Source organism: Protomyctophum parallelum (genome assembly GCF_964188405.1).
Source record: "Protomyctophum parallelum genome assembly, chromosome: 9".
In the NCBI taxonomy this organism is placed as follows: Eukaryota; Metazoa; Chordata; class Actinopteri; order Myctophiformes; family Myctophidae; genus Protomyctophum; species Protomyctophum parallelum.
The window spans coordinates 35,814,254-35,840,274 of NC_139706.1; the positions used below are offsets into that span (position 1 = coordinate 35,814,254).

The 26,021-nt window shown below is 43.5% G+C and overlaps 1 protein-coding gene across 1 annotated transcript in view; it reads left to right on the forward strand.

Moving 5' to 3' along the window:
• Window positions 1-26,021, forward strand: part of ift80 (intraflagellar transport 80 homolog (Chlamydomonas)) — a 68,737-nt gene that overhangs the window by 38,520 nt on the left and 4,196 nt on the right. The window contains 8 exon segments of the mRNA XM_083773959.1: window positions 3,360-3,539; window positions 5,506-5,624; window positions 5,933-6,007; window positions 10,159-10,322; window positions 10,420-10,484; window positions 11,211-11,346; window positions 11,662-11,809; window positions 20,286-20,457. Coding sequence (XP_083630085.1) covers window positions 3,360-3,539; window positions 5,506-5,624; window positions 5,933-6,007; window positions 10,159-10,322; window positions 10,420-10,484; window positions 11,211-11,346; window positions 11,662-11,809; window positions 20,286-20,457 — 1,059 coding nt within the window.

The window sequence follows — 26,021 nt, forward strand, 5'->3', positions numbered from 1 at the left end:
GTGTGTGTGTGTGTGTGTGTGTGTGTACATTTGTCTTTGCACACACAAGTCTATGCACAGGCATGTTTGCATGCACAGGCATGTTTGCATGCACACACAGGCGCGGGCTAATTTATAGAATTTATGGGTGAGGACAGTTGGTGCAGCAGAGGAAGGGGTAGGTAAGGGGTCGGGTGGGTACAAGAAATGAAAGACAAATGCCACCTTTGATATAATCTTAACAAGCAATGTCTTGTCCGTGTTGGTTTCATGGCGCTATTTTGTATATATTTTTCACCTGTGGCTATTTTGGGTCCTGATATGCTATTAACTGCAGAGGGAGGGTGCTGACCAAGACCAGCTGAGAGCCGAAGGAGAACAGGAGAAAATAGTGAGAGATCAAACACGTGGTGGGCCCGTAACCTGTATCCTGCCGACTGAAGCTTCCAGGCCTTGTCAAAGCCAATGAGAGGAAATAACGGCACACCTCACATCCCACAGCGGCACGTGTACGTGTGTGTGTGTGTGTGTGTGTGTGTGTGTGTGTGTGTGTGTGTGCGTGCGTGTGTGCGTGCAGTGCGTGCAAAGTATAAAACACTGAGGTCTTTTCTCCAGGCTCCACCACAGCACTTGGCCCTGCTGAGCCACACTTGTCTCTCTGTTACAGGCAGGCAGCACTGGACTGTGCTTTTCCCCCTTCATAAGCAGTTTACTGTGTGTGTGTGTGTGTGTGTGTGTGTGTGTGTGTGTGTGTGTGTGTGTGTGTGTGTGTGTGTGTGTGTGTGTGTGTGTGTGTGTGTGTGTGTGTGTTTTATGTCTACCTATGTGTATGTTTGAGTGTGTGTGAGATCATAGCCAACGAGGCCGCTGCCAGCCACCTGCACCTGAGGCAGCAGCAGGGTCAGAGAGGACAGGAAGGGTGGTGGTGGTCTTGGTGGTAGAGCGGATGGAAGACGATCAACACAGGTCATGATAGTGAGGGAATGGAGGATTATGCCGGCTCGCACACACACTGCACGACTTTCAAAGTTGTCAGATTGCTGTGCAGTTTGCACATTACACACGTCTCTGTCTTGTAAATCAGGTGTCTTAAGTTGTTCTTTCCAGACTACATGACAGATGAAATATACTGTTGTATATTTGCTTGTTGTCTTTCATTGTCTTTGTTTTACTTTTTAAGGGACCAAGAAGTCCCGAAGAGACTTTGGTCACTTATTGTTTTTGACTTTTTGTTCTTCTCCTCTTTCCGCCAAAAATAGCAGTTCTGGCTGAACCTTGCAGTCGGGTTTCGCGAAACGCGGGAATCTGGTAGAGGGCCATGCCAAACGGTGACATTGCGAAGCCCATGACCATTGGCCAAAGGGTGGCGCTATAGCACTCAATTGAAAATACAAACTTTGAACGTGCATTGCATCAAGGACCGTTTGACCGTTGGCAATGACACTTTTATACACTTTTATATGTGTCTCCTCATGCCGAACAACTTTCGTGCTCTGACTTTTAGAACACCCGCCATTTTGAATTATTTGAAAAACTATTCATTTCCTCACAGGATCTTTGATCAAAATGCATGAAAACTTCTATACATGAACTTTGGACCTACAAAAAATACAAAAACATCGTAGTACATTTTTTTAAGTGAATTTTTCGAGAGATTTTCCACTACTATGAGCTGTTTAAAGGTTGAATGTGAAAACATTGACAGCAAAACACACTATAGTAATAGATAAAGACATCCCCAAAACCAGGACACACATAATTGTCATCAAAAACACTAAATTATTTTCCTGTTTACAATAAGACAACTGATGGTGTCTGAATAGCACAGTCGGTTGAGCTCATGCCTTTGGACCACAAGTTTGTTGGTTCAAATACGGGCACTGCCAACTCAGCATATGAGTCTTCCAGAACCTTGCACAACTCCATTGTCTTCTTCAAGTTCAGACTTCCATTTCTATGGTTTATTCTATGTTTTTTGTGCGTATTGTTCTTATTGCTTATTGCCATCTTTCTTGGTCCCGCCTTATAGCTTGCAGCTATATTTTAAAGATTTATTTTTGACATTTTCATGTATACGGAATAGCCCTACTCGGAACGATGCAAGTTGAGAATGTATTCCCCACCGGTTATTAGCCTCAGTCATAGCCTTACTCATCTGCGAAGAGAAAAGCCTGGTCACAATCTAAGGCAAAGAGTGTATTGGCGGAAGTGTCAGGCCGGAACATCCGTGAGATGTATTTACCCCGGATACGATATTTTTGTAAAGCGTCAATGTAATTTCCTTGAGCAAAATTCCACAATTTACACCCAAATAAAATGATACACTCTACGGCGTAGGTCTTGCCCAGTGTGACCGGTTATGCAATAGAGGGTATGCGTGTGACATCATCATCATACTCGGAAGTTATGCGGGAATACCTACTCTACTGAGTGTCAAAAAACGACATTACATCCAAACAGAAAAGTCCTATATGATTGCATTAAACAACATTAATAAAGTCACTTTGCCACTCGATTTCCCATTCACTTTATGCATGCGCATACCCTCTATACCTGCTGTACTCATTGTTAGATTACCAGTTGAACCTGTCTGTTTGTGTGTCCCTTTTATGCCCATATATGGTATCGGTCTGTCTGTATGCCTGTGTCACTTTCATGGTATAACAAAAGGTGCACAGCACACCGGTCCTTGTGAGGTGCCAGCCAACGGGAAAAGTACTAAATTAGCTGCACACTCGTAGCTGCCAATGGCAAATGTTTTACACAGAGAAGACCAACGTTTCAGACAGACAAGCCGTAAGGTTGATAAGATGAGAAATGACACATTTTCAACTAACACCCACACACACAATTTTTTTCTCTTCTTTTGCCAAAAAAAGGAAGGTCCTGTTAATCAGTCTTTAACTCAGGTTTGGAGGCTCGTATGTAAAACCTCCCACCCACCCTCTCTCTCTCCCTCCCTTGCTGCTTGTTGTAAGAGATGAGGATAGCAGAGTGTATGTTTACGAGCGAGAGTGCTGGACTTGGCAGAGGCTTGACGCTCCTTCAGTGTCTCACAGTTCATCACAGCTCACTGACTGACTGACTGACTGACTGGGCCCCTGTCCCTCTAGGACAATTTACATTACACACACACACACACACACACACACACACACACACACACACACACACGTCTCCTCATCCTCAACCCTATTGTCCACTTTCAACTTACTCATCATTTCTCTGTCCCTGACTGCTCCCAAGGTAATTGTTTATGATTGCTGATAAATGTCCTCAGCCATTAACTAGATTGCTCTCTTTCCCCCCCCCCCCACCTCCTCCACCCCACCAATCTATCTGTCTCCCTCTCTCTTTTCTCTCCCCCCTCTGCTCTCCAGTGGTCCTATGCGTTGGAGAAGCCCAACACGGGCAGTGTGTTCAGCCTGGCCTGGTCTGCAGATGGTACCCAGCTGTCTGGGGCCTGTGGTAACGGGCACGTCATCTTTGCCCATGTGGTGGAGCAGTGCTGGGAGTGGATGAGCTTTATAATCACCCTCACCAAGCGGAGGACCATGCAGGTACAGAGAGAGAGAGAGCAATGATAAGAGAATACTTCACTACTCTTGCAATCAAATGGGATTTTCTTTGCAATAAATTGAGTTTCACATTCACAGTAGTATTTTACTCACACCGTAGCCATGCATAGGCCAAGCCATCTAAAATAACATGTATATCATTTATGTATGGTCGCTCAACAGTTGAACTTTCACAGCTCATAAGAACCCCTTTCGCCATGAAAACCTCAAATTCATGGTGAAGTAAAAGTGCAATTGAAGAACCTTTTAGTTGTTGTGAAACACTTTTGTTGTTATTGGTGAGTCATTTATATATGTCACTATTTCCATTTGGCCAAATGAGGCTTAGATCATCACCATACTAGGAAATGATCACAAGCAAATGTGTAGTACAGCTTCGCCAGATTGAACATTGTGATGTGTGTGGTTTCAAACAACTTACTGATGGTTAAATATTGGACAGGGAAGCCACACCATTAATAGACTGACTTCTTCAATATACTGTACTCACACCCACAACAGTTTTAGGACAGAGCACTGACTAATGAATCTTTAGTCAGTTTAGTTTAGTTTAGTTTAGTTTAGTTTAGTTTTCCTTTCCTTTCCTTTCCTTTCCTTTCCTTTCCTTTCCTTTCCTTTCCTTTCCTTTCCTTTCCTTTCCTTTCATTTTCTTTTCTTCCCAGTCCACAGAATACGTTTTTTGTGTGTGTTTTTAAGACACAAGGTATTGAAAGAGAAAGGAAAAACAGAGCATCTCTCACTTTCCCCCACAAAAACACTTGATATTGAGCAGGCGAGTGTTCACGGACCTTGGCTCAGTTGATCAGCCTGCGTAGCGAGTGAGAATAAATTGGCATGATACTAGAGGCGGACACCAGCTAGAGAAGAGAAGTGAGCGGAGCTGGCCGCGTGGAGAGGCAGACAGTTCCCAGGCCCAGGCTACTTGCAGCCATACATTATAGTTAGACCCTCCCAGTGTGCCAGGCAGTCCAGCAGTGACAATGGCCAGCCTGTGTAGCTGCCTCCCTCACTCCACCACTCTCCACTGTTTAAACTCACACTAACCACAAGGTAGCCTTTACACCCATATGACACACCCACATGCGCACGCATCCACGCACGCACGCACGCACACACACACACACACACACACACACACACACACACACACACAGAGTGGCATGTACACACACACACATACACACACAGAAAAAACATGTGCACAACCGCACATATAGTATACACACACTTGCCATAGACAGCTCGACCAATTGCAGTTTGTGTAAACCAAACAAACTTGGGTCGTCAGCCATTTATTTTCAGCCTAGCAGGACTTTTTTTTTACTGTCTTTCTCTCTCTCTCTCTCTCTCCTCCCCTGTTCTCCTCTCCTCTGTCCTTTTTTTAAGTGCACATCTGCCAATGGTTTGTGAATCAGGCGGCTAAATTTACCACCTTGCGGTCGCATGTTTTTATTCGTAGTTGCATTGCGTGTAAATTTGGCTCGCTGGAGGGGACAGAAGAGGAAGATTTGTAAAGCTGTAAAAATACCCCACCACACCCCACCTTTCACCTGGTACTGGAAGAGGCCTTTCTTTCATTCATTCATTCACTCACTCACAAGGAGAGCGAGAGGAAGTATTTATCTATGCAGGTGAAAAAAGGGCAGTACACGCCAGTACACATACACTGTACAGTACACAGTGAAAACAGTTCCCTCTGTCCACAGTTGGCCCTACTGTACGAATGCGCTGACATACTGTGGACTGTTTCCTGTGTATATTAAGAAAATAAATACACTACTGTGTACATGATTCAGCCCCACCACAACCACACCTGCCCCATCGGTAAAAAAAAATTGCTTGCTAATTCGCGCTTGTTTGATTAATACGTATGTTTGTACTGTATATGAGAATCATATTCTGTGCCTACTTCCTGGTTCCATTCACTTGCCTCTTGTGTCTTCCTCAGGTGAGGAACGTGGTGAACGATGCGGTGGACGTGCTGGAGTTCAGGGACCGTGTCATAAAGGCATCTCTGGCTCACGGTCACCTTGTGGTTGCCACCTCACTGCAGTGCTACGTCTACAAGTATGTGCCTCTCTTTCCTATTTGACCTACTCTAATTTTGCCACGATCACCTTCAAATTAAGGTCCTATCCTTCATCACTTCTTCTATTCTGGGGCTTGTGGGTTTGTAAGGCTAATTTTATCCACAGCAAAAAGATGCTGTATGTTGTTGCATGTGATGTGTGAGTAACTCTGTGTGTGTGTGTGTGTGTGTGTGTGTGTGTGTGTGTGTGTGTGTGTGTGTGTGTGTGTGTGTGTGTGTGTGTGTGTGTGTGTGTGTGTGTGTGTGTGTGTGTGTGTGCGTGTGCGTGTGTGCGCGCCTTACACAGCACCCGGAACTGGAACACTCCACTCGTCTTTGACCTGAAGGAGGGAACAGTCAGCCTCATACTTCAGGCTGAGAAGTGAGTTGCTGTTACTCTCTCTCTCTTTGAGAGATGAATGGAGGTCCATCTATCTCTTCCCGTCTGTGTTCATTCCAATAGCAGAGCAGCAGGGACAACAGGCTGCTGGGTCATCTATCAGCCTCTATGCGTCATTACTCCACATGCTTAAGTACTCACACTGACACAACCGCCTCGGTGGTTAATCTAAAAAATATTCTTTGGTCCAAACTGTCTATCGACAACACAGGCTGCAAAGATAGCTCTCCGGAGCTTATCATTATTGGTGATAGTTTGATTAGATCTGTTGTGATTCCTGGCGCCATTAATTATTGCCTCTCTGGTGGTAAAGTGTCGAATCTAATTAATTTGGCCCCTGCGATTGTAAACCTCCACCCCACAGCACATACAATAATTCTACATGTTGGCTCAAATGATGTTTTGAGCAGGCTCTCTGCCAAACTCAGGGAAGACATAGAACTACTTGCCACTACCATACAGAACTTAGGTAAAACTTGTATTTTTTTCCGGCCCCATTCCGGCCCCCTCTAAAAGCCCTGAACATTTCAGCAGACTATGGAGCCTGCATGAATGGCAAAAATCCTTTTGTCACGCCACAGGAATTGGTTTCATCAACAACTTTGACAGTTTCTGGACACGTACTAATTTATATAAACAAGATGGCCTTCACCCCAACCCCAAAGGCACCAAGTTATTAAGCACTCATTATATCCAGATCATCGCTTTCAGCTGCAACTGACATGCTCCACAGCATGATCCCACCATAGCCTCACACGACAATAACCATGAGCATCTCCCCCTGAGTCATGCTGATTCTATTTCCATCTCCTGTCCGCTATCCATCCCTGTTCTCACTAGGACAAGACTACCTTCAGTTAATCTCATCCCTCGCACAGTCACCCCATCAAATCTCATTCATATTCCCAGTAGACCCAAGACTCCTCCCACTAAGGCCCTTCCTTTTAAAATGGCCCTAATCAATGCCAGGTCAGTCTGTAATAAGCCCTTTATCATAAGGGACTTCTTTAAAACTCATCAGCTTGATTTCCTATTTTTAACTGAGACCTGGTTGAAAACCCAAGACAATATAACTATAAATAAACTTTGCCCAGCTTCCTGTAGCGTCATTAGTTCACCTAGGACCTCTGGCCGTGGAGGTGGCTTAGCGGCAGTCTTTTCTAAAAAGTTTGCTTGCCGCTCCGTGGCCACTGGTAATTTTAACACATTTGAAGCACTGCTGCTCAAGATTGGTTCAGCAAACCCTCTTTTTACTTTACTATGTTATCGCCCACCATCAGGCTCTAAAAGCGAGTTTTTATTAGAATTTCCTGAATTTTTATCGTCCATTGTGACGAAGTTTGATAATCTAACCCTAATTGGTGATTTTAATGCACATATAGACAATGCCTCTGATAACTTTGCTCAGGATTTTATTAATATAACACAATCACTAAACTTGACTCAACATATATCAGGGCCCACTCATGACCAGGGTCATACTCTGGACTTGGTTTTCACACTGGGTCTGAACATCAATGAGTTATGCATAGATGAGTTTTTTGTTTCTGACCATAAATATATCACTTTTAATTTAGATTTTATCCCTGAGACTTTACCCATCACACGGCCAATCCGTTCCCGATCACTAAACAGCGGCTCTGCAGACAGATTTTCTTTAGTCTTTGCAGACCTCAGTAAGGAGGAGTCCACTCTTACCCAAACTGACACCAACACCCTGGTCAGCCATTTTAACCACCTCTGTCTGTCCGCCCTTGATTTAGTTGCCCCCCCTCAAAATAAAAAAGAAAACGGTTATTTCATCCCCCTGGATTAATGATGACATCCGTGCACTGAAGAGGGAGTGCAGAAAAATTGAGCGCAGTTGGAAAAAGTCCAAATTATCAGTGCACTTCAACCAAATTAAGGAACTCCTCTCCTCCTTCAATAACAAAGTTGAAGATGCAAGGACTGCATACTTCCTGATAGACAAAAACATAAATAAGCCAAAAGTTATTTTTTCTGTAATCAACACTCTAGTTAATCCAGCTGCACCTCCTATTCCTATTCACTCCGATAACGACTGTGAGCTATTTCTATCATTTTTTCTCGACAAAGTAAATAATATCCGGTCTAATATAACCTCTTCCTCCATAGCTGTTCTGCCTACACTAGTCTCTCCCCCTGTCCCCACACTGTCTCATCTAAGTACAATCTCCATAGAAGAACTCATACCGATTGTTGCACATATGCATCCATTCTCTTGCCCCGCTGACATTATCCCCACTTCACTCTTAAAAACAGTTTTCAACAGTCTAAGCCCTTTCATTCTGTCCATCATCAACAGTTCTATTTCCTCTGGCTGTGTTCCTGATTATTTCAAACATGCAACTATTCAACCGCTGTTAAAAAAACCTAGCCTAGACCCATTAATCCACAGCAACTATCGACCAATCTCGAAACTTCCGTTCATCTCCAAGGTTTTAGAAAAGGTTGTCTGTAACCAATTATTGCACTATCTCAACCAAAATAACTTATTTGACAAGTTTCAGTCTGGCTTCCGCCAAAAACATAGTACTGAAACTGCACTTCTTAGAGTCTCCAGCGATATAATCATGAAAGCTGATATCGGAGAATGTTCAGTGCTGCTACTGCTGGATCTTACTGCAGCATTCGATACGATCGATCATGCCATACTCCTAAACCGGCTCCAACAGTGGGTGGGGTTAGGTGAACTGGCCCTGAAGTGGTTCTCCTCTTACCTGTCAGGGAGAAGTGTTGCTGTTGCCGTCAATAGCTTTGTCTCCTCCTCTGCTCCTTTGACATGTGGGGTCCCCCAGGGGTCCATCTTAGGTCCTATCCTTTTTTGTATTTATATGTTACCCCTTGGTGCTCTCATAAACACCTTTGATGGTGTCTCATATCATTGTTATGCCGATGACACTCAGCTATATATTTCCTTAAGCACACAGATACTAGCAAACTCACTGTATTGCATGACTGTTTAACAGCTATCAACAATTGGATGGCTCAAAATGTTCTGCAGCTTAACCCCAGTAAAACAGAGATCCTCATCATCGGCCCCGAAAGCATCGCTAATGCCATTCGGCTATCCCTGGGCCCTTTGGCTTCTAATATTAAAGACTCTGCTAGAAACTTACGTGTCTTCTTTGATAGCCACATGAATTTCAAGTTTTATGTAAAGAAGGTCACCCAGTCCTGTTTTTTCCACTTACGTAACATCTCTAAAATAAAACCACTCCTCTCCACTCAAGACTTAGAAAAATTAATTCATGCTTTCATCTCTTCCCGACTCGACTACTGTAATGGACTATATACCTCCCTCTCCGCGTCATCTATTCATCAACTACAATTAATTCAGAACACAGCCGCCAGGATTCTTACAAACACCAATCGCAGATCACATATCACACCGGTGCTCGCTTCACTTCACTGGTTACCCATTAAATCCAGAATCAACTTCAAAATAATTTTAACCACTTATAAGGCGTTACATGGGCTGGCCCCACCCTACATCTCAGACCTTCTGCTCCCAAAATAAAACACAAGATCACTCCGGTCCTCAGACAAGGGCCTACTGAAAATTCCGGCGACGAAACGGGTAACCAAGGGCGACCAGGCATTTGCCGTAGCTGCTCCCACATTGTGGAATGCCCTCCCCCTTTTTAGAAGTCACTGAAAACGTATTTATTTCGTTTGTATTTTGAGCTGTGATTTGTCGCTTTTAATTGATTGTTTTTTACCTTGTTGTACAGCACTTTGTAACTGTTGTTTTGATAAGTGCTTTATAAATAAAATGTACTTACTTACTTACTTACTTACTTACTTACAACCACACGCTCGCATGCACAGGCGGATGGACGGACATGTGTACATAAACATATATGTACACAAATGCACACAGGTAGCACCTAATGTAATCTTACCTGCACTGTCCTCCAATAGGGCTTAGAGTGCAACGGCAGATGGAAATTCGCTTGATATTTGTACTGGCAATTCCGTATTCACATTCGTGCACAGCAGGGCTCACCGAGTAACTCAATGCCGTGTTTAATTTGTATTTCATGCTGAAACGACCCTCAGCTGATTGACTCTTTGTGCTCGTCTTTGTGTCTCGTCTCGCCTCCTCCCAGACACTTCCTCCTGGTGGACGGAGCGGGCCTGTACGTGTTCTCCTATGAGGGTCGGTTGATTTCCAGCCCCAGATTCCCCGGCATGAGGACCGACATCCTCAACGCTCAGGCCATCTCCCTGAGTAATGACACCATCGCCTTCAGAGACAGAAGTGATGAGAAAGGTAAATTAACTTGCTGTCTTCCTTTACTGTCTCTCTGTCTGTCCCAGGAGGAATAATAATGATTTAGCATGAATTGTTCTCTCTCTCTGTATTTTAGTCATCTTCTTGCTTGACGCCCTGACGGGGAAAGCCCTTGGCGACAGCAAGCCCTTGACTCACAAGGTGGGTTATTCATTCTTCCGTCGTCCCTGTACCACTCTCTCTCTCTCTTTCTCTGCCCCTCCCCAACCTATACAGTACAACTCTCCCAATGAGCCTGGGTGAGAGGAGCCATGTTTTTCTGTGAACTATGTGTCTCTCTGAGCAAAAGTAAATAAATGAACACCTGTCCAGGGGGAGAAGGGGGTGGGGGGGGGGTACAGTAAAACTAGAAGGAAAGACATAGAATGAGAGGGAATGAATTAGAAGCAAGCTAAGAGAGAGGAGGAGGAGGAGGAGGAGGAGGAGGAGGAGAATCTGAGGTAGCCTGGCTCAGCAGTTACTGTTTGTCAGCATGGCTTTGTCTGCCAGCAGTCCACGGCTCCAACACAGAGACACACTGCACTGGAGCCAGCTGGCTCTGGCTTACACACACACACACACACTGTGCACACACACACACACACACGCACACGCGCGCGCGCACACACGCTTACACTCAACATTTTGGCAGTGAGTTGTGGGGTCACAATACTAACCCTTCTCCCCCTCGCCTCTCCTTTCCTGATCTCTTCGCTCCCCTCCATCATTTTCTCTCTCCCCTCTCTTCTCTCCTACCTTTTCTTGTGTTTGTGTGTGTGTGTGTGTGTGTGTGTGTGTGTGTGTGTGTGTGTGTGTGTGTGTGTGTGTGTGTGTGTGTGTGTGTGTGTGCGTGTGCGTGTGCGTGCGTGCGTACATGTTTATACATAGCTGGAGGTGGTGGAGATAGCGCTAGACCAATGCGGGCCGTCCAGCGACAGGAAGATTGCGTTGATAGACAAGAACCGCGACCTGTACTTGACCTCCATGCGCCGTCTTGGACGAGAGCACAACTTCTGCAAGATCGGTGAGGTGGGGGAGGGCAGTTCGCCTCGCAACAGAATCAGTGATAAATATATATATATATATACTATGTGTGTGTGTGTGTGTGTGTGTGTGTGTGTGTGTTAAAGGTGCATGGCTTAATGTTGTCAAGTGGCTCATGTTGTCAAAAGCTGCCAATATCTATCATACATGCTTTATTTTTTTCCCCTTTTTTATTGAGGCTTTGAAATTTCACAGCTGAACAATCGCAATTCAAATGTATACAGAACCACACATTTTTCTTTTTTAAACACAACATAGGAAAACAACAAGTATGTACATGCTTTCTAACTTGCAGGGACCATGGTGCACACTATGGCTTGGAACGATGCTGCTAACATCTTATGTGGCATCCAGGACAACCAGTTCACAGTGTGGTACTACCCCAGTGCTGTCTTCATTGACAAGGAACTGCTGCCTAAAACAGTGTATATGAAGGACGGCAGGTAACTACTCAACATCACCTCACAGCTCCAGCCATTGATTAACACATTAAAGATAAGATGAATATAAAGAAAACGTTATTGTCCATTAAATTTGACATGAAATGGAAATTTTCCTTTTGCACACTGGCAGTCAGTATACAACAATAAAAACATTACATAGACTAGAACTGCACTCTGTCGAGTGCCTACTTGCTTGTTGCACACAAGTAGGCCATAAATGGCCTACTAGTGTGCAAGCAGAGCGTGCAAGTTCTGTAGACCGCTACAAACTTTCAAATCTCAGCCTCTCTGTGAAAGAACGTTTGCAATATTGAATTATTAGGTTTAGCTACTTGCTACGTACCTTGCTTTTGGAGTATGGTAATGATTACTTATGCCTGTTATGGCAGTGGTGTCAGATTACATACATGTATACATAAGGGCATTACCTTTAGTCCACTCGACACTGAAACATGTAATCGTTACGTCACCATCGATAACCAATTATACCCTGGCATTGGTACATATATTCATCACGTCATATGCTACTACCAATCATTTCTGTGGTGCGCCCAAACGCTCCGCGAGTCGCCAATCTCTCCGGAGGAACGGCTGAGACGAGAGTGAAGAGACGCTTCTCCACTCTGTCTGTTGCAGTGTGTGTCGTTCCATAGCAGGCTAATAGCCCTGCCTGCTTCTCCTCTCTATCTCCCCTCTCTCATTTCACTCACTGACTCGCATTCATTACGGACGGTGACTGTCTGAGCCCAGCAGCTGACGAGCGAGTATTGGTGCTCGTTCATTCATCGCGCTGTTGAATGCGTGTCACACGTTACTGGTTGTAGTTTATTAATTTGCTCCAGTTGTGTAGCATTGTGAAACGCGACACGACCGTTTTGGTTGAGAAATGTAGAAGTAGTAGCTGTTTGGCTACATGATGCTACAGACCATGCTAATGACTTATGCTTATGCTAACAACAACAACGTATATCACTGGAACTTGGATAGTGTTGTACTTGTGTTTACACACGCACACACACACAGACAATAGTGGTTCTCAAAGTGGGATCCGGGGAGTCAGAGTTTACAAATGGAACGAAATGGACCCTAACAGGTCCATTTGGTTCCATTTGTACCCTCTCAGAGTTGACATTGATTTTACAATATAAATAAAAAATAATAAATTGAGGTCCCTTATATAAATGGCATTAAATGGGGGTCAGTAGCCTAATGCATGTCAAACTGGGTGTCCTTGAAATTAAAATGATGAGAATCACTGCTAGAGCCCTGGCATATATTTTCAAATGGGGGTCTGTGGGCTAACAATTTGGGGTCTTTGCTCCTTGACATGGAAAAGTTTTGAGGCCAACTGACCGGACACACACAGACACTCACAGTACAATAATAATTGCTTGCTTTGTAAGGCTACTTTCACAATTTCATGTTATATTGTTGTTTTTATTAATTAAAAGAAAATCACACCTGTCTGTGTGAAGTGATCATCATACGTCATCATACATCATCTGGCCAAACAATTTGCGTACTTACTTTTGTCTTAGTGGAAATAGGTGGACTCAAAAGAAACATATTGGTGCTTCTTACATTTTGGTCGGTGCACTGCTCCTAAAACAATTCTGGTGCTACTACATTTTTAAACTGGTAGCACCAGTGCTACAAGGTAAGAAAGTTGACACTAATTAGCCCCGTGGACCCCCATTTGAAAACATATTCCAGGGACCCCCATGTGAGAAGATTTGTACGGCTCTAGCAGTGATTCTCAACCTGTTTAATTTAAAGGACCCCCCAGTTTGACATGCCTATTAGCATAGTAGTATACAGAACAGATCCCCATGTAATTGCATTTCTATCTCTGGGACTCCCAATTTATATTGTAAAATCAATGTTATTTTAACTCTGAGAGTGTACAACTGGAAATGTTCTATTTGTACACTCAGAGTTAGCACCTGACTGATAACATTACACAAATACTATATAAAATGCATTCCCATAACGCAGCAACAGTGATCATGGGCCATAGGGATTAGGTGGTAGAGCTATATTTTCATATTTAATGCCCACTGCAGTTGGCACAACCTAAGTCTTGTAACCCATTTTCTTTTCCTAATGGCACTCTAAGATGGTCTAAGATGGTAACAGGTCACATTCAGGGCGAAGAGTGGGTATAGTCATTAGGTGAATCCCAATTCAGGGGGTTCACCCTACAAGGTTCGGTACTAGGTAGGATAGGGTAGGGTACTGCACTGGCACTACCCTGTGTAGGTGGCATAGGGCATGTCTGTGGAATGGGACAGCGTTCACTTCAGAGCTGGGCGGAGCCGAGTGGAGCTGGGCGGAGCCAAGCGGAGCCGAGCGTTCCCGACTGGCAGCCATTACTGTTTTCTCCGCACTGACCGCAGTGTTTTTAATACGTCTAAAAACTACTTTTTTAGCCGACGGAATTTACTTTCAAGTTATTTTGGGGGAGTATTTAGTTGTTTAAACTTCATATATGTGGTCAATTAATCATAAAATGGCCTATTTAAAAATATCCCACAACGATGTCGGAGAATTCAGAGAACCGTGTTCTCGCCTTGTATTCTATTGCTAGTTTGATCACTTTCACCTTAAAATAACATGATTTAATAAATGACTGAAAATAGCCAATCTCACAAGTCACAACATGTCGCACTGCAACGTGTTGTGAGCTTGTACTCTATTTTTGGTGTGGACTTTTCTAGTCTTCTATAGCAGTGCTTCCCAAACTTTTTCATGTCAAGGACCCCAAAAATGATAGTGATTATCCTGCGGCCCCCCATTAGAAAAGATATGCCAGGGACAGATCCCCCATAAAAATGTTTTTACAGATCTAGCAGTGATTTTCAAACAGTTTCATTTCAAGGGACCGCCAGTTTGACCTGACTTAGGCTATGAACCCCCATAATGGCATTTCTATGTCTGGGACCCCAATGTATATTGTAAAATCACAAATGGAACCGGGTTCAACTAAGAGATTGTACCATTTGTACAATCTATCTCTGAGTTACAGACACATAAGGGTCCATTTGGTTCTTAACTATCATTTAGCTGGGGACCCCCTGGAACTCCCTCAGTTAATCATTTCTAGTCATCTATAGTTATAGTTATAGTTATAGTTATAGTTATAGTTCTCAAACATTTGACTGAGTGTACCCCTCTAAATAACTTTCATTCACGGCACGTCTGAATTACAATTGGTGTCTTACAGCAGTGTTTTCACACACACACACACACACACACACACACACACACACACACAAAAACCGACCAAAACTAATCCAGAGAAGGCTACACAATTTAAACCAAATAGCCTACTAGTCGGACTCGTCGTGACATGTCCAACAACGCATGTTTAGTTCAAGCACAACATTTAAAGACGTAACATCTCAGTCACGTTTATTTTACTACAACCACCATGTTGGAGCAAGGAGGGGCATTTGAAAAAGACTGTCCGAGAACAGGTTGTTGTGTTCGGGAGAATGATAACAGACTGGTCGCTGTTGGGGAGGAATGCACCAGTGTGACTCTGACAACGTCGGTGGATATTTTTTCTTTGCAAGGAGTCAGGACTCAGGTTAAATCAGATTCGACCATAGACTCGACGTAGTAATAATAATAATAACAATAATATAATAGCTGTTATTTATAATGCACTTGACATTTGGGAAAATAAAACAATTAGAAACTAATTGCATGTAGGCTGTAAATATCCACAACAGATTCATATACAGCGGTGAGAGCCACGGCCACGGGCATCATTTCGTTTCACAACAACATAGGAGCAACGTGGAATTGCTTCGGGCTATACCGAAAAAGGGGAGCCACACACGGGTACATCTCGTGTGTGGCCGCCCCCAAGGCGAGAACACGGTTCTCTGAATTCTCCGACATCGTTGTGGGATATTTTTAAATAGGCCGTTTTATGATTAATTGACCACATATGAAGATATGACATATAAAGTTTAAACAACTAAATACTCCGCTAAAATAACTTGAAAGTAAATTCCGTGGCCTAAAAAAGTTTTAAGAGGGCTTAAAAACACTGCGGTCAAAACAGTAATGGCTGCCAGTGGATATTTTTTATTTGGCTCTTGTCATGATACATTTGATAGCTTAAACAACTAACTAAATACTATCCCAAAGATATTCAAATATTAAAATTAGCTTCCGTGACACAACACTACTTTTAAAAGAGTTTAAAACTTACAGTTTTCATCCGACATCATGCTGTTGCCGCTCTCTGCGGGCTAGCTGGCAGTAGCTGCGGTGAAGGAAGAAGTGCTTTTGCCAGCCGTGCAGGGTACATCACTGCTATCCTTTGGAAGCGGCCTCAGGCCGGGGAAACTAGTAGTCTAGGACCTGGCTAAGATATGTATGCACTTCATTTAGGAGAGAATATCTCAATTGTTCTTGGCTAATATGACCCCCGCGAACAACTTTGGAACTGTGAACAATTCTCTATCCAGGGCGAAATACCCGAAAATGACCACGCCCCTTTTTAAATGACCGCAAGTTCAAACATGGCTCTATTTTCTTAACTGTTGGAGCTACAGATTTTCTGAGGTGCTCAAAATGTTTGTTGAATCCATGCCCGAGCCAGCAACCCTCCAGGTCATCATTGTGGCCAAATCCAATATGGCCGCCAGTCCGCCACCTGAAAAATGTTTTGTCTACAACTTTTGAACCAGATGAGCTATGAATGCAAACTTGGTGTCTAAATCATGTTTTTTGACAATTAGAAACATTTTGGAATGCTTATCTGTATGACTGGGTGTGGCTGAACCTCTATTTTACCAGAGGTGGACAGAGTACTCGACCCCAGTACTTGAGTAAAGATACGACCTGTTCATATTTACTCCACTACAAGTAAAAGTAGCTCAGTCAAAATGTTACTGTAAGAGTGAAAAAGTATGTGCTATTAAATGTACTTAAGTATTCAAGAGTAAAAGTAAATCCAGGGCGGACTGGCCACTTGACGTACTGGGCATATAGTGCAGCAGATAATTGCAAAATATAGCAAGAATTGTTCAAATGGTGATAGAATCATGGAATTTGGTACATATACGACATGTATGAATGGGCCGCTCCATCCATTCCTTTTCTCCATTCCATTTCCTTTTTGACCCAGTCCAGTGTGTCCACGCACGCACACTCACACGTACGCACGCACGCACACTCACACTCACAGACCTTTTCATGGTACAAAGACAAAAAACAGCCAGACATGTTGTGTACTATTTCTGAGTTTTGAGTGGCTGCTGTCCATTACACCAAAGAAAGAATTCTCCTTCTACATCCATTAGCTAGTTTCTACATCCATTAGCTTATTACCTTATAGCTTATTACCTTTTCTCTCCATTATTGATTATAATGAAGCACATCATAAGAGCCCTCTTATAAGCCCGATGCTTAGAGGGGAGAAAGGGAAAAAAATACTATTCCTTAATGTCACCCTGCCTCCAATATTTAAATTCAATTCAATTCAAAGGGCTTCATTGAAAGGGCACTTTCACTACATTCATAAATCTTCTCTTTGGTCTTCCTCTAGGCCTCCTGCCTGGCAGTTCCAACCTCAGCGTCCTTCTACCGATATACTTACTACCCCTCCTCTGTACAGTATGTGTCCAAACCATCTCAGTCTGGCCTCTCTGGCTTTATCTCCAAAACATCTGACATGTGCTGTCCCTCTGATGTACTCATTCATGATCCTATCCATCCTTGTTACTCCCAGAGAGAACCTCAACATTTTAGTCTCTGCTACCTCCAGCTCTGCTTCCTGTCTTTCTGACTATCTCTAATACATAAATGTGTAAACTACAGATGTAATTTTAACAAGAGAATAATAGCATAAGAGCTAAGAACATATTAGCTTAATAATTTATGCTGAGCATTAGTCAAAGGTATGTTTAAATTGGAAACATGTGCGACTGCGAGCACACACACACACGCTCTGTCCTTTAGATTCCTCACGGAGAAGACCTTTTTTGTCCTGATCATACAAAAAGGACAAAGTTAAAGGAAGTAAAACTAATTGTCAGATAGTCGCCATCTTTGAAATATGCAAAATAGAGGTTCAGCCACACCCAGTCATAAAGATGATCATTCCAAAATGTTTCTAATTGTCAAAAAACATGATTTAGACACCAAGTTTGCATTAATAGCTCATGTGGTTCAAAAGTTCTAGATAAAACCTTTTTCAGGTGGCGGACTGGGTGTGAACGGTTTTCCAGGTGGCTGGACTCGGTGTGAAAGGTTTTTGCCGACGTGCGAATGGGGGACAATTTAAAACAAAGGCAGATTACATGCTGTAGTTTGCTACTAACAGAAATGTCCATGCACGAGGGCTGCCAAAGTAGCCTATCTTTTGCTGTTTTTTTAGTTAAACTGTTAAACTGGGCAAGCTCTAAATTGACTGGGCCACGGTGGTAAGGATGTCTGACTGACTGACTGACGGAGCTGTCTATCATAAGGCAGATCTTGTAGATTGTCTATTTTTGGTGCGTGACACCGTCATACGATGACGTATATATACATTACGCTTTTAAAGTGACGGTACACAATATTAACAGTTCCCTCTGTCTGTTAGAAAGGTACTGTATTTCAAGCCAAGGCCCTAGTAAAATGTAGTGCAAGGGATGGTTACAATAAAGAGAAGATTATAGAAAAGATATGCATATTGAATATTCTGTGTGTGTGTGTGTGTGTGTGTGTGTGTGTGTGTGTGTGTGTGTGTGTGTGTGTGTGTGTGTGTGTGTGTGTGTGTGTGTGTGTGTGTGTGTGTGTGTGTGTGTGTGTGTGTGTGTGTGTGTGTGTGTGTGTGTGTGTGTGTGTGTGTGTGTGTGTCATGGCAATAAAAAATAAGGTGTTCAGAATGTATTATCTCTTAGCTTTCCACAAATTAATAGCAAATGCTTGATAGTGGGCTCGATAAGGTGATCGTTATCAATACAAATTAACGAGCAATTATTTGTCTCCAATGATCTTACTAGCCTGGTTGACTAGACCTGGGTGAGCTTGTTTTTATCTCTAACTGAGATAACCCATACCAGGAAACAATGTTGAAAGTGAGAACATTCTCAGTGAGTGAACTATAACTATAGAGCATGTTCAAGTTGTGTTTACTAGCATTGAAATTCCTCAATTCCCTGAGAAGATAGAGCCGCTGCCTTGCCTTTTTATAAATGTTATCTGCATTGGTCTGAAAGGTGAGTGTATTGTCCCAGATATTTAAAGTCACTGACCTGCTCCACTTCCTCTCTACTCAAAGTTTCTACAAGCTCAAGTTGTGAGCTTGTAGCTATTTTCACCAGACAACACCGTCGTGATAGAATAATAAATCAGGCATAAGTGGTTAAACTAAACAAAGACATGTTGCACATTAACTGGTGAAAATAGCTGCGCTACAAGCTCACAACTTGAGCTTGTAGAAACCCTTTGCATGCCCAAAATTGGGATGACAGGTTTAACGTGGTTCATTTTATACACTGTAAACTAGTGCTCAGTGTACATGTACAACATTTAATCTAACATTAGTGACTGTACACTAATACAATGATAACAGGTATATATGCACATAATGAGAAATGGTGCTCATAGTCTTAGGGAACACGCCAGGGAGGGCTTTTTGTTATTTGATCGATGTATATTGATAGCAGAATAGACCACCATGAATCTCTATACACACACATATAATACATGTCTGTGCACTGCACACAAACACTGCCAGAGCCTACCGAGTGAATGAGTTCATGGTTGTCCCATCCATCACCTTGTATATAAAAGATGATAATATATGCTATAACATGTTGCATCCATCCATGAGTTAATTAACAGGCAGTCCCTCAACTGCACAAAAGATTTACCACCAGCCTTCTTTTTGAGGGCCTCTGTCCAGTTTTTTTGTGTTCGTGTAAACACAAACATTATGTAAACACAAACATTGAAGACGTAGGTGAGGATGCAAATTGTGATTGTAGCTCACCTGAACATGACTATAGTGTGGCACAGGGACTTATCCCTAGTCCAACCCATTATGCTAAGTAGGGAGGCATGCCATTGAGTAGCACGTTTCTCTGGCTCTGCCTGGGATAGAACCCCCAGCCTCCTAAATCTCTGGGCACTCTCTAACCACAAGGCCAGTGAGCTGGTGGCAGACTAACTTATTTCTTAGAAATGATGACGATGAACACAGTCCTAACAGGGTTCCCCTCGCTGTAGTTTGTATGTGCATAGATGCATTATTTTAAGACGAGGTTTTAAGATTGAAACACTACTGCACTTCTGTATTTAGTCATGAATGCTATTATTCATAACCAGGAAGTTTGCAAAGGTACTGCATACAGCTACAGTAAAATATCCATCCAAAGTGAAACATCTCTTTCAATTCTAATTAATTAACTGCATTATGTTATTAATGTGAACTTCTCTTCTTGTCCTTGTTTGCTATTTTCCCCTTACAAAGTGAGTTCAGCCATGCTCCCCACATCCTGAGCTACGTGGGCACTAAGGTGACCATTCGTCAAGGAGACGGTTCGCTAGTCTACACCACCGTGTCCCCCTACCCAGCCCTGCTCCATGACTACAGCGCCTCTGGCCTGTGGGAGGATGCATTGCGCCTCTGCCGCTTCGCCAAGGTAGCACACACTCATACGTATATACACTTTATTGTGACTGTAGGTCGCAGATTACTATGAAAACCTGTTAAACCTGTTTGTGACTCCATTTGTGACTCCGTCACGCCACCATATATGGCTGTTAGTCCGTCACGCCTCGTGACATGTCACGCCACCGTATATGGTCAGAGGGCAGAGGAAGTGTAGCGCCCAGGATTACATTAGATAATTGACACTGGGTGAAAAAATGCGTTCCAAAATTAAAATGTAAAAGAAATGAAAAAAAGGAATCCATTTCCTTCAATCAGTGTGTTCAATATGTTGTTTAATGTTGCACTGGTGTGATAAAGCATACAGTGAGTGCAGAGCCTCACTTGCACTTACTCATAATATACAGTTGCAGCCTGAGTGTAGTATGGAGGTTCACCGGTGTCCACTGCCAAATTAGGTTGCGTTTTTCTGCTCTGTGAGAAACTGCCATAAAGCTATAATGCCTGTTCATACAACTCGACCGTCCTTTTAGACTCCATTTACACTTGCATTAAAAGGCAGCTTGTGTCTGGATCTCTTATTTGGATCATGAACAATCCTATGTCACCCTTGAGTTTACACCAGGTATTTGTATTCCTGTTTGTCTGCATTTCTGTCCGCATTGTGATCAGATTTGTTTCCTCGTGTGCAAATGGAAAGCAGACGAGTAGGTGCGGTAGCCTCAAGTCTGACAACTGTCAAGTAGAGATGATGTTGCTGTACAGCCAGTACTTCCTCTTCTGAGGAAGGAGTCTGTGGAGCAACATTTCACTGCTTGCTTTAGAGATACTGTACCTAAAACAAAGTATTATATAAACCAAATAAAGACCAGCATTAAATTGGTAATAATCTGTGTATCAAATCAGACCATCAGTACAGTTAATTTTTGTCATGTGTTTTTGCATGTAATATTTGTATATTGCACAGCCTATTCTTCAGAGTTCAGTTCTCTGGTGGCACTTTGGTAAAACTGTTAAAGTGTGTTTGTGGATCTTAATGGATCACCATACTGACAGGTTGTGGCAGACCTCATATTGAGAGAAAAAGACGGGCGGCGGTGGCTCAGGCCTAGAGTGGCTGGATGGTAACCGCAAGGTTGCCAGTTCGAACCCGGGCTCCCCCAGAGTTAGTGTCGAAGTGTCCTTGAGCAAGACACTGAACCCCTAATTGCTCCTGATGTGCTGGTTGGTGCCTTGCATGGTTTCCACCACCATCAGTGTGTGAATGGGTGAATGAATGCACAATCTGTGTAAAGCGCCTTGGATAAAGGCGCTATATAAATGCACCATTACCATTTAGAGGAGGAGATGTGGTGGAGTTACTTGTTTTAGTAGACAGTTTGAGGATGCAATAGAGTTAAGAGGTTTTGTCCAAAGCGTTTTTTTATTGGTTGGTTCGATATTTTCACACAGACGTAAAGGGTGTTCAATAGCACTAATTTATGCAATCAAAAACCTCAAAAATGGAGTTAGGAGGTTTCCTCCCGACGGCAACGAATAGTCGAATACAGTATGTGTGGTAATGCTGTTAATGTTATTAATGCTATATGGAAATGGTAAATGATCTTCGCTCATCGCCTTGATGTGGACTAGTCTTAGTATGTTGCAAACGCCAACTTTTGGATTCTGTTGCAAGTTTTAACTTGGCTCGTCACAAATCTTTGGTCTGAAGTATAGGTTTTAGTATACAAGAGTCAAGACAGGTCGTTAGTAGTGAGGCATCGTTTGTCTGTGTTGTATGACTGTGACTATGACTTGAGGCTCTCAAACACCAATAGATGGAAAGAACGTGTCAGCTGTCAGATTTTCTCTGAAAGCAAATAAGTAAACACTAAGTGTTTTGCTCTATTATACAACATGTACTTCAGTGATGCTTGCTGAACTCGTCGGCTCTGTCTCGTTCCTGTCCGCATCACTGGCATGCCAATAATCACGATAATGCACACCCTCCCATGTAATATGGCTTAATGAAAAACACGTATACAGTATGTCTGTAGCGTTCAATGAGTTAATTGAATATGCTTTTCTCTAGTCTAAGGTGAAGTATTTATAAAGTCCAACTGGTTCAAAGTGAAAAGAGCAGCACAACCCCTAGGGGCCGCTGGCAAGGCTTTTAGGCTCTTTGTCTTGTTTGTTTTCTTGGGTTTCTTGCCTCATGTCTAGAGCGCCGAAGTCCTGATGTCACTCGCTCATCCCCTGGTTCACGGAAGTAATTTCTCTATGGAGAATAACATGGTCATCTTAAAATCGTTTCATATAAGCATTGTGGTCCAAAAATAATCAAGCTGTCTCTGCGTTATTGTCAGGGAGGTGTCTCTGTATCGTATATGATCGTCTGTTTCTAGCTAAAATGTTACTAATTCAGTAGCAGTAACAGCGTAATAAAAAAAAACAAGTAATAGCGTTTTCTCTCAGTCAGTTGATTCTTCATATCCATATGAGTGAATGGCCGGGATGACATGTTTATTTTTAAAACACAGTTATTATATGAGGCGATCTAAAATCCCCCTATGGGGATTACTTACTTTCCGTTCGTTGGAACATTGGGCGACGAGTCCTCTCCATTTACTCCGGTCTCTGGTGACCCTTCTTGCTCCGTGCCAGCTGACACCCATCTGGCTTAGGTCTTCCTTGGCTGTCCGTCTCCATGTCTTCTTTGGCCTCACTCTCTTCCTCTTTCCACCTTCTGGCATCCAGTCCATTGCCACACTTGCCGGTCTCTCTCTTGGCAGTCGGAGTATGTGCCCAGCCATTCTCCTTCTCCTTTCAGATGACAGACAGTGGTACTACCCCTGCCCTTCTCATCACCTCCTCGTTGGTAATATGGTCTCTCCATGAGATCCTCAGGATAGATCTGAGGCATCGTCGGTGGAAGACATCCAACTTGTTGCTGGCTGTCTTCATCCACATCTCACAGGCGTAGGTCGCTGGGATGACCACTGACATGTAAAGGCGTAGCTTGGTGGCCGTAGTGATGGCTTTAGACGACCAAATGTTGCGGAGCCGTTGGAACACTCCTGCAGCTTTGCCAATTCTGTTATTGACGTGTGCTTGAGATGTTACTTCCAACGTATACGTGAAGTTGTCAACATATTCTATGTCATGTTGGCCTAGACCAGGGATACCCAACTGGCGGACCGCGGTCCGCGACCGGACCGCGGACCACCTCTTTGCGGACCACCCAAAAAAGAAAAAAAAGTTTTTTTTTCTTTTTTTTTTAAGTTAATAATATAAATAACATCAGATGGTACATTTCTCATGTGAAATTGCTGCAAAGGCCCCCAAATTGTCCCCCAAGTGCCCCCAAAATTCTGGCGCGCGCTATGCGCGCGCGCAGTGTGGCCTGCCAGGGCGTATAACTCCCGGCCTGATTTGGAGTTCCACTCCGGGCCTGCACTCTGCACCCCATTATTGGTTGGGTGGAAGGCGATCTGATTTGTATAAGCTTGGCTTGACCATACTAAACGGGCATAGAGCCCCGCTCTCCGATGGACGCCGCGCATGGGACCGGACCTCGGTCATATTCAAAAAAATATTTGTGGACCTTCATCATTTCTAGTTGAGGACCCCTGGCCTAGACTCTAGAGTGAGTGGTGGAAGGTGTTGGTATTGTCCGATGGTCATGGCCTTAGTATTTTCTTGGCTTATCCGTAAACCGACCTTATCTCCGTGCTCATGGAGACTGTTGGTCAACTCTTGGAGTGCAGGCTGGGTATGACTTAACAGAGCCAAGTCGTCCGCAAATCCAGGTCGGCTAGTCTGCCCCCTCCCCACTTGATGCTGAAGTTTGCCCCAGTGACGGACTTCCTCATCACAAAGGCGATTGCAATGATGAAGAGCAGTGGTGACAGAATGCAACCCTGTCTTACACTGGTCACGATGTCAAAGTCATCGGTTGTGCCGTTTTTGGTTTTTTGGGGAATTACAATGCAAATAAAAAGTACATGAACCCGTGTATTTGAGCTCTCTACCGATATTGACGAGTGCTCTATAGTCTCCTTGTCCTGTTCCTTGACTAAAGTGTGTATCATGCAGTATCTGTCTGTCTGTAATGCTCAAAGGAGGGATGGGAAAGTTAGTGATGTTTGCGACCTCAGGTCACTGTTACTATGAAAACGTACAGGAAGCCTGTAACGCTGCTTCCGTCACGCTGCTACCTGTAATGCTTGCCGGTTACTCTTGCCTGTAATGCTGCCCTTTTTCTCCTCACGTGTGCTTTGGAAAGCCTTGGCTTGTACGTTGTCATGCTTTAGTTGTATACTGTTGCATTTCTGTATTTTGTGCAAAAGTGCATTGAGAAATGTCCTCAGAAACGGCCTTGTTTCTGTACATTTCGAGAAGTTTATTTGTAGCGAGGCATCCCCCAAAGTGACGGGAGCGCAACTTTTTCATATCGCGTTAAATAAGAACTGTGTTCCAAATATAAACAAATGATCGCGGTGGTTTGACTCAAAGACTCAACTGACTGAGAGAAAACGCTAATGTTACTGCCGTCGAATTGTAAAGAATTCCGCTCTAAACAGATGCTATCAAATATGACTGACTGTTGTGAAGACATCAAGACACAGAGACACCTCCCTGACAATATCATGAGACAGTTTATTTATTTTTGGACCACAATGCTTATATGAAACTTCTACAGCCCTGGACCAGGGGATGAGCGAGTGACATCAGGACTTCAGTAGAGATCTCACCGCTGTAGTGCTGACATAATGAAGTGACATTATTCCGGTAGAGTTTCTCAGCCCTGCAGTCGCTTCACGCCTTTAACCCATTCTGACCTGAGATCAGATTCATACGAGGTTTCCACTGGACACACGCTGGTCTGACGAACCCATTCTGACCTGAGATCAGATTCTAAAAATGTCAGTCGTTCTTCGATTTTTTTCAAAAATAGCAGACCTACAAGCTCGTATCGCGCCACTCGGTGGCGCGATATGAGCTTGTAGATCTGCTATTTTTCAATAGCTAAAGCATAACATGATGCCAACACCAAAATGGGTGCCCGGTCAGAATGGGTTAAGGCGTCTACTGGTTTATTTATATAATGGTGTACTGTATATTTGTTGACTGGTTATTTGGTATTTATACAACTGACCTCAAGATGATGACATGCACTGTTGCCTATGGCCATGACACAGTCCTGTGTGTGTGTGTGTGTGTGTGTGTGTGTGTGTGTGTGTGTGTGTGTGTGTGTGTGTGTGTGTGTGTGTGTGTGTGTGTGTGTGTGTGTGTGTGTGTGTGTGTGTGTGTGTGTGTGTGTGTGTGTGTGTGTGTGTGTGTGTGTGTGGAAGAGATATATAGGGAGAGAGAAATTGAGTCTGTGAAGAGAAGGTAGCAGAGAGCTTTATGGGACTAGACCAGCAGGCTTTAATTAGACCCCAATTAGCCTGGTGACACCATTTACCGGATTTACCCCCCCCCCCCCCCCCTACACGTGCGCACACACACGCACTACACTCATAAATATACACTCCAGCGCACGCATGTGTATACACTTACACACACACACACACACACAGTGTCCGTCCGGTGCGAGCGTCTAGTGAGCTTTTG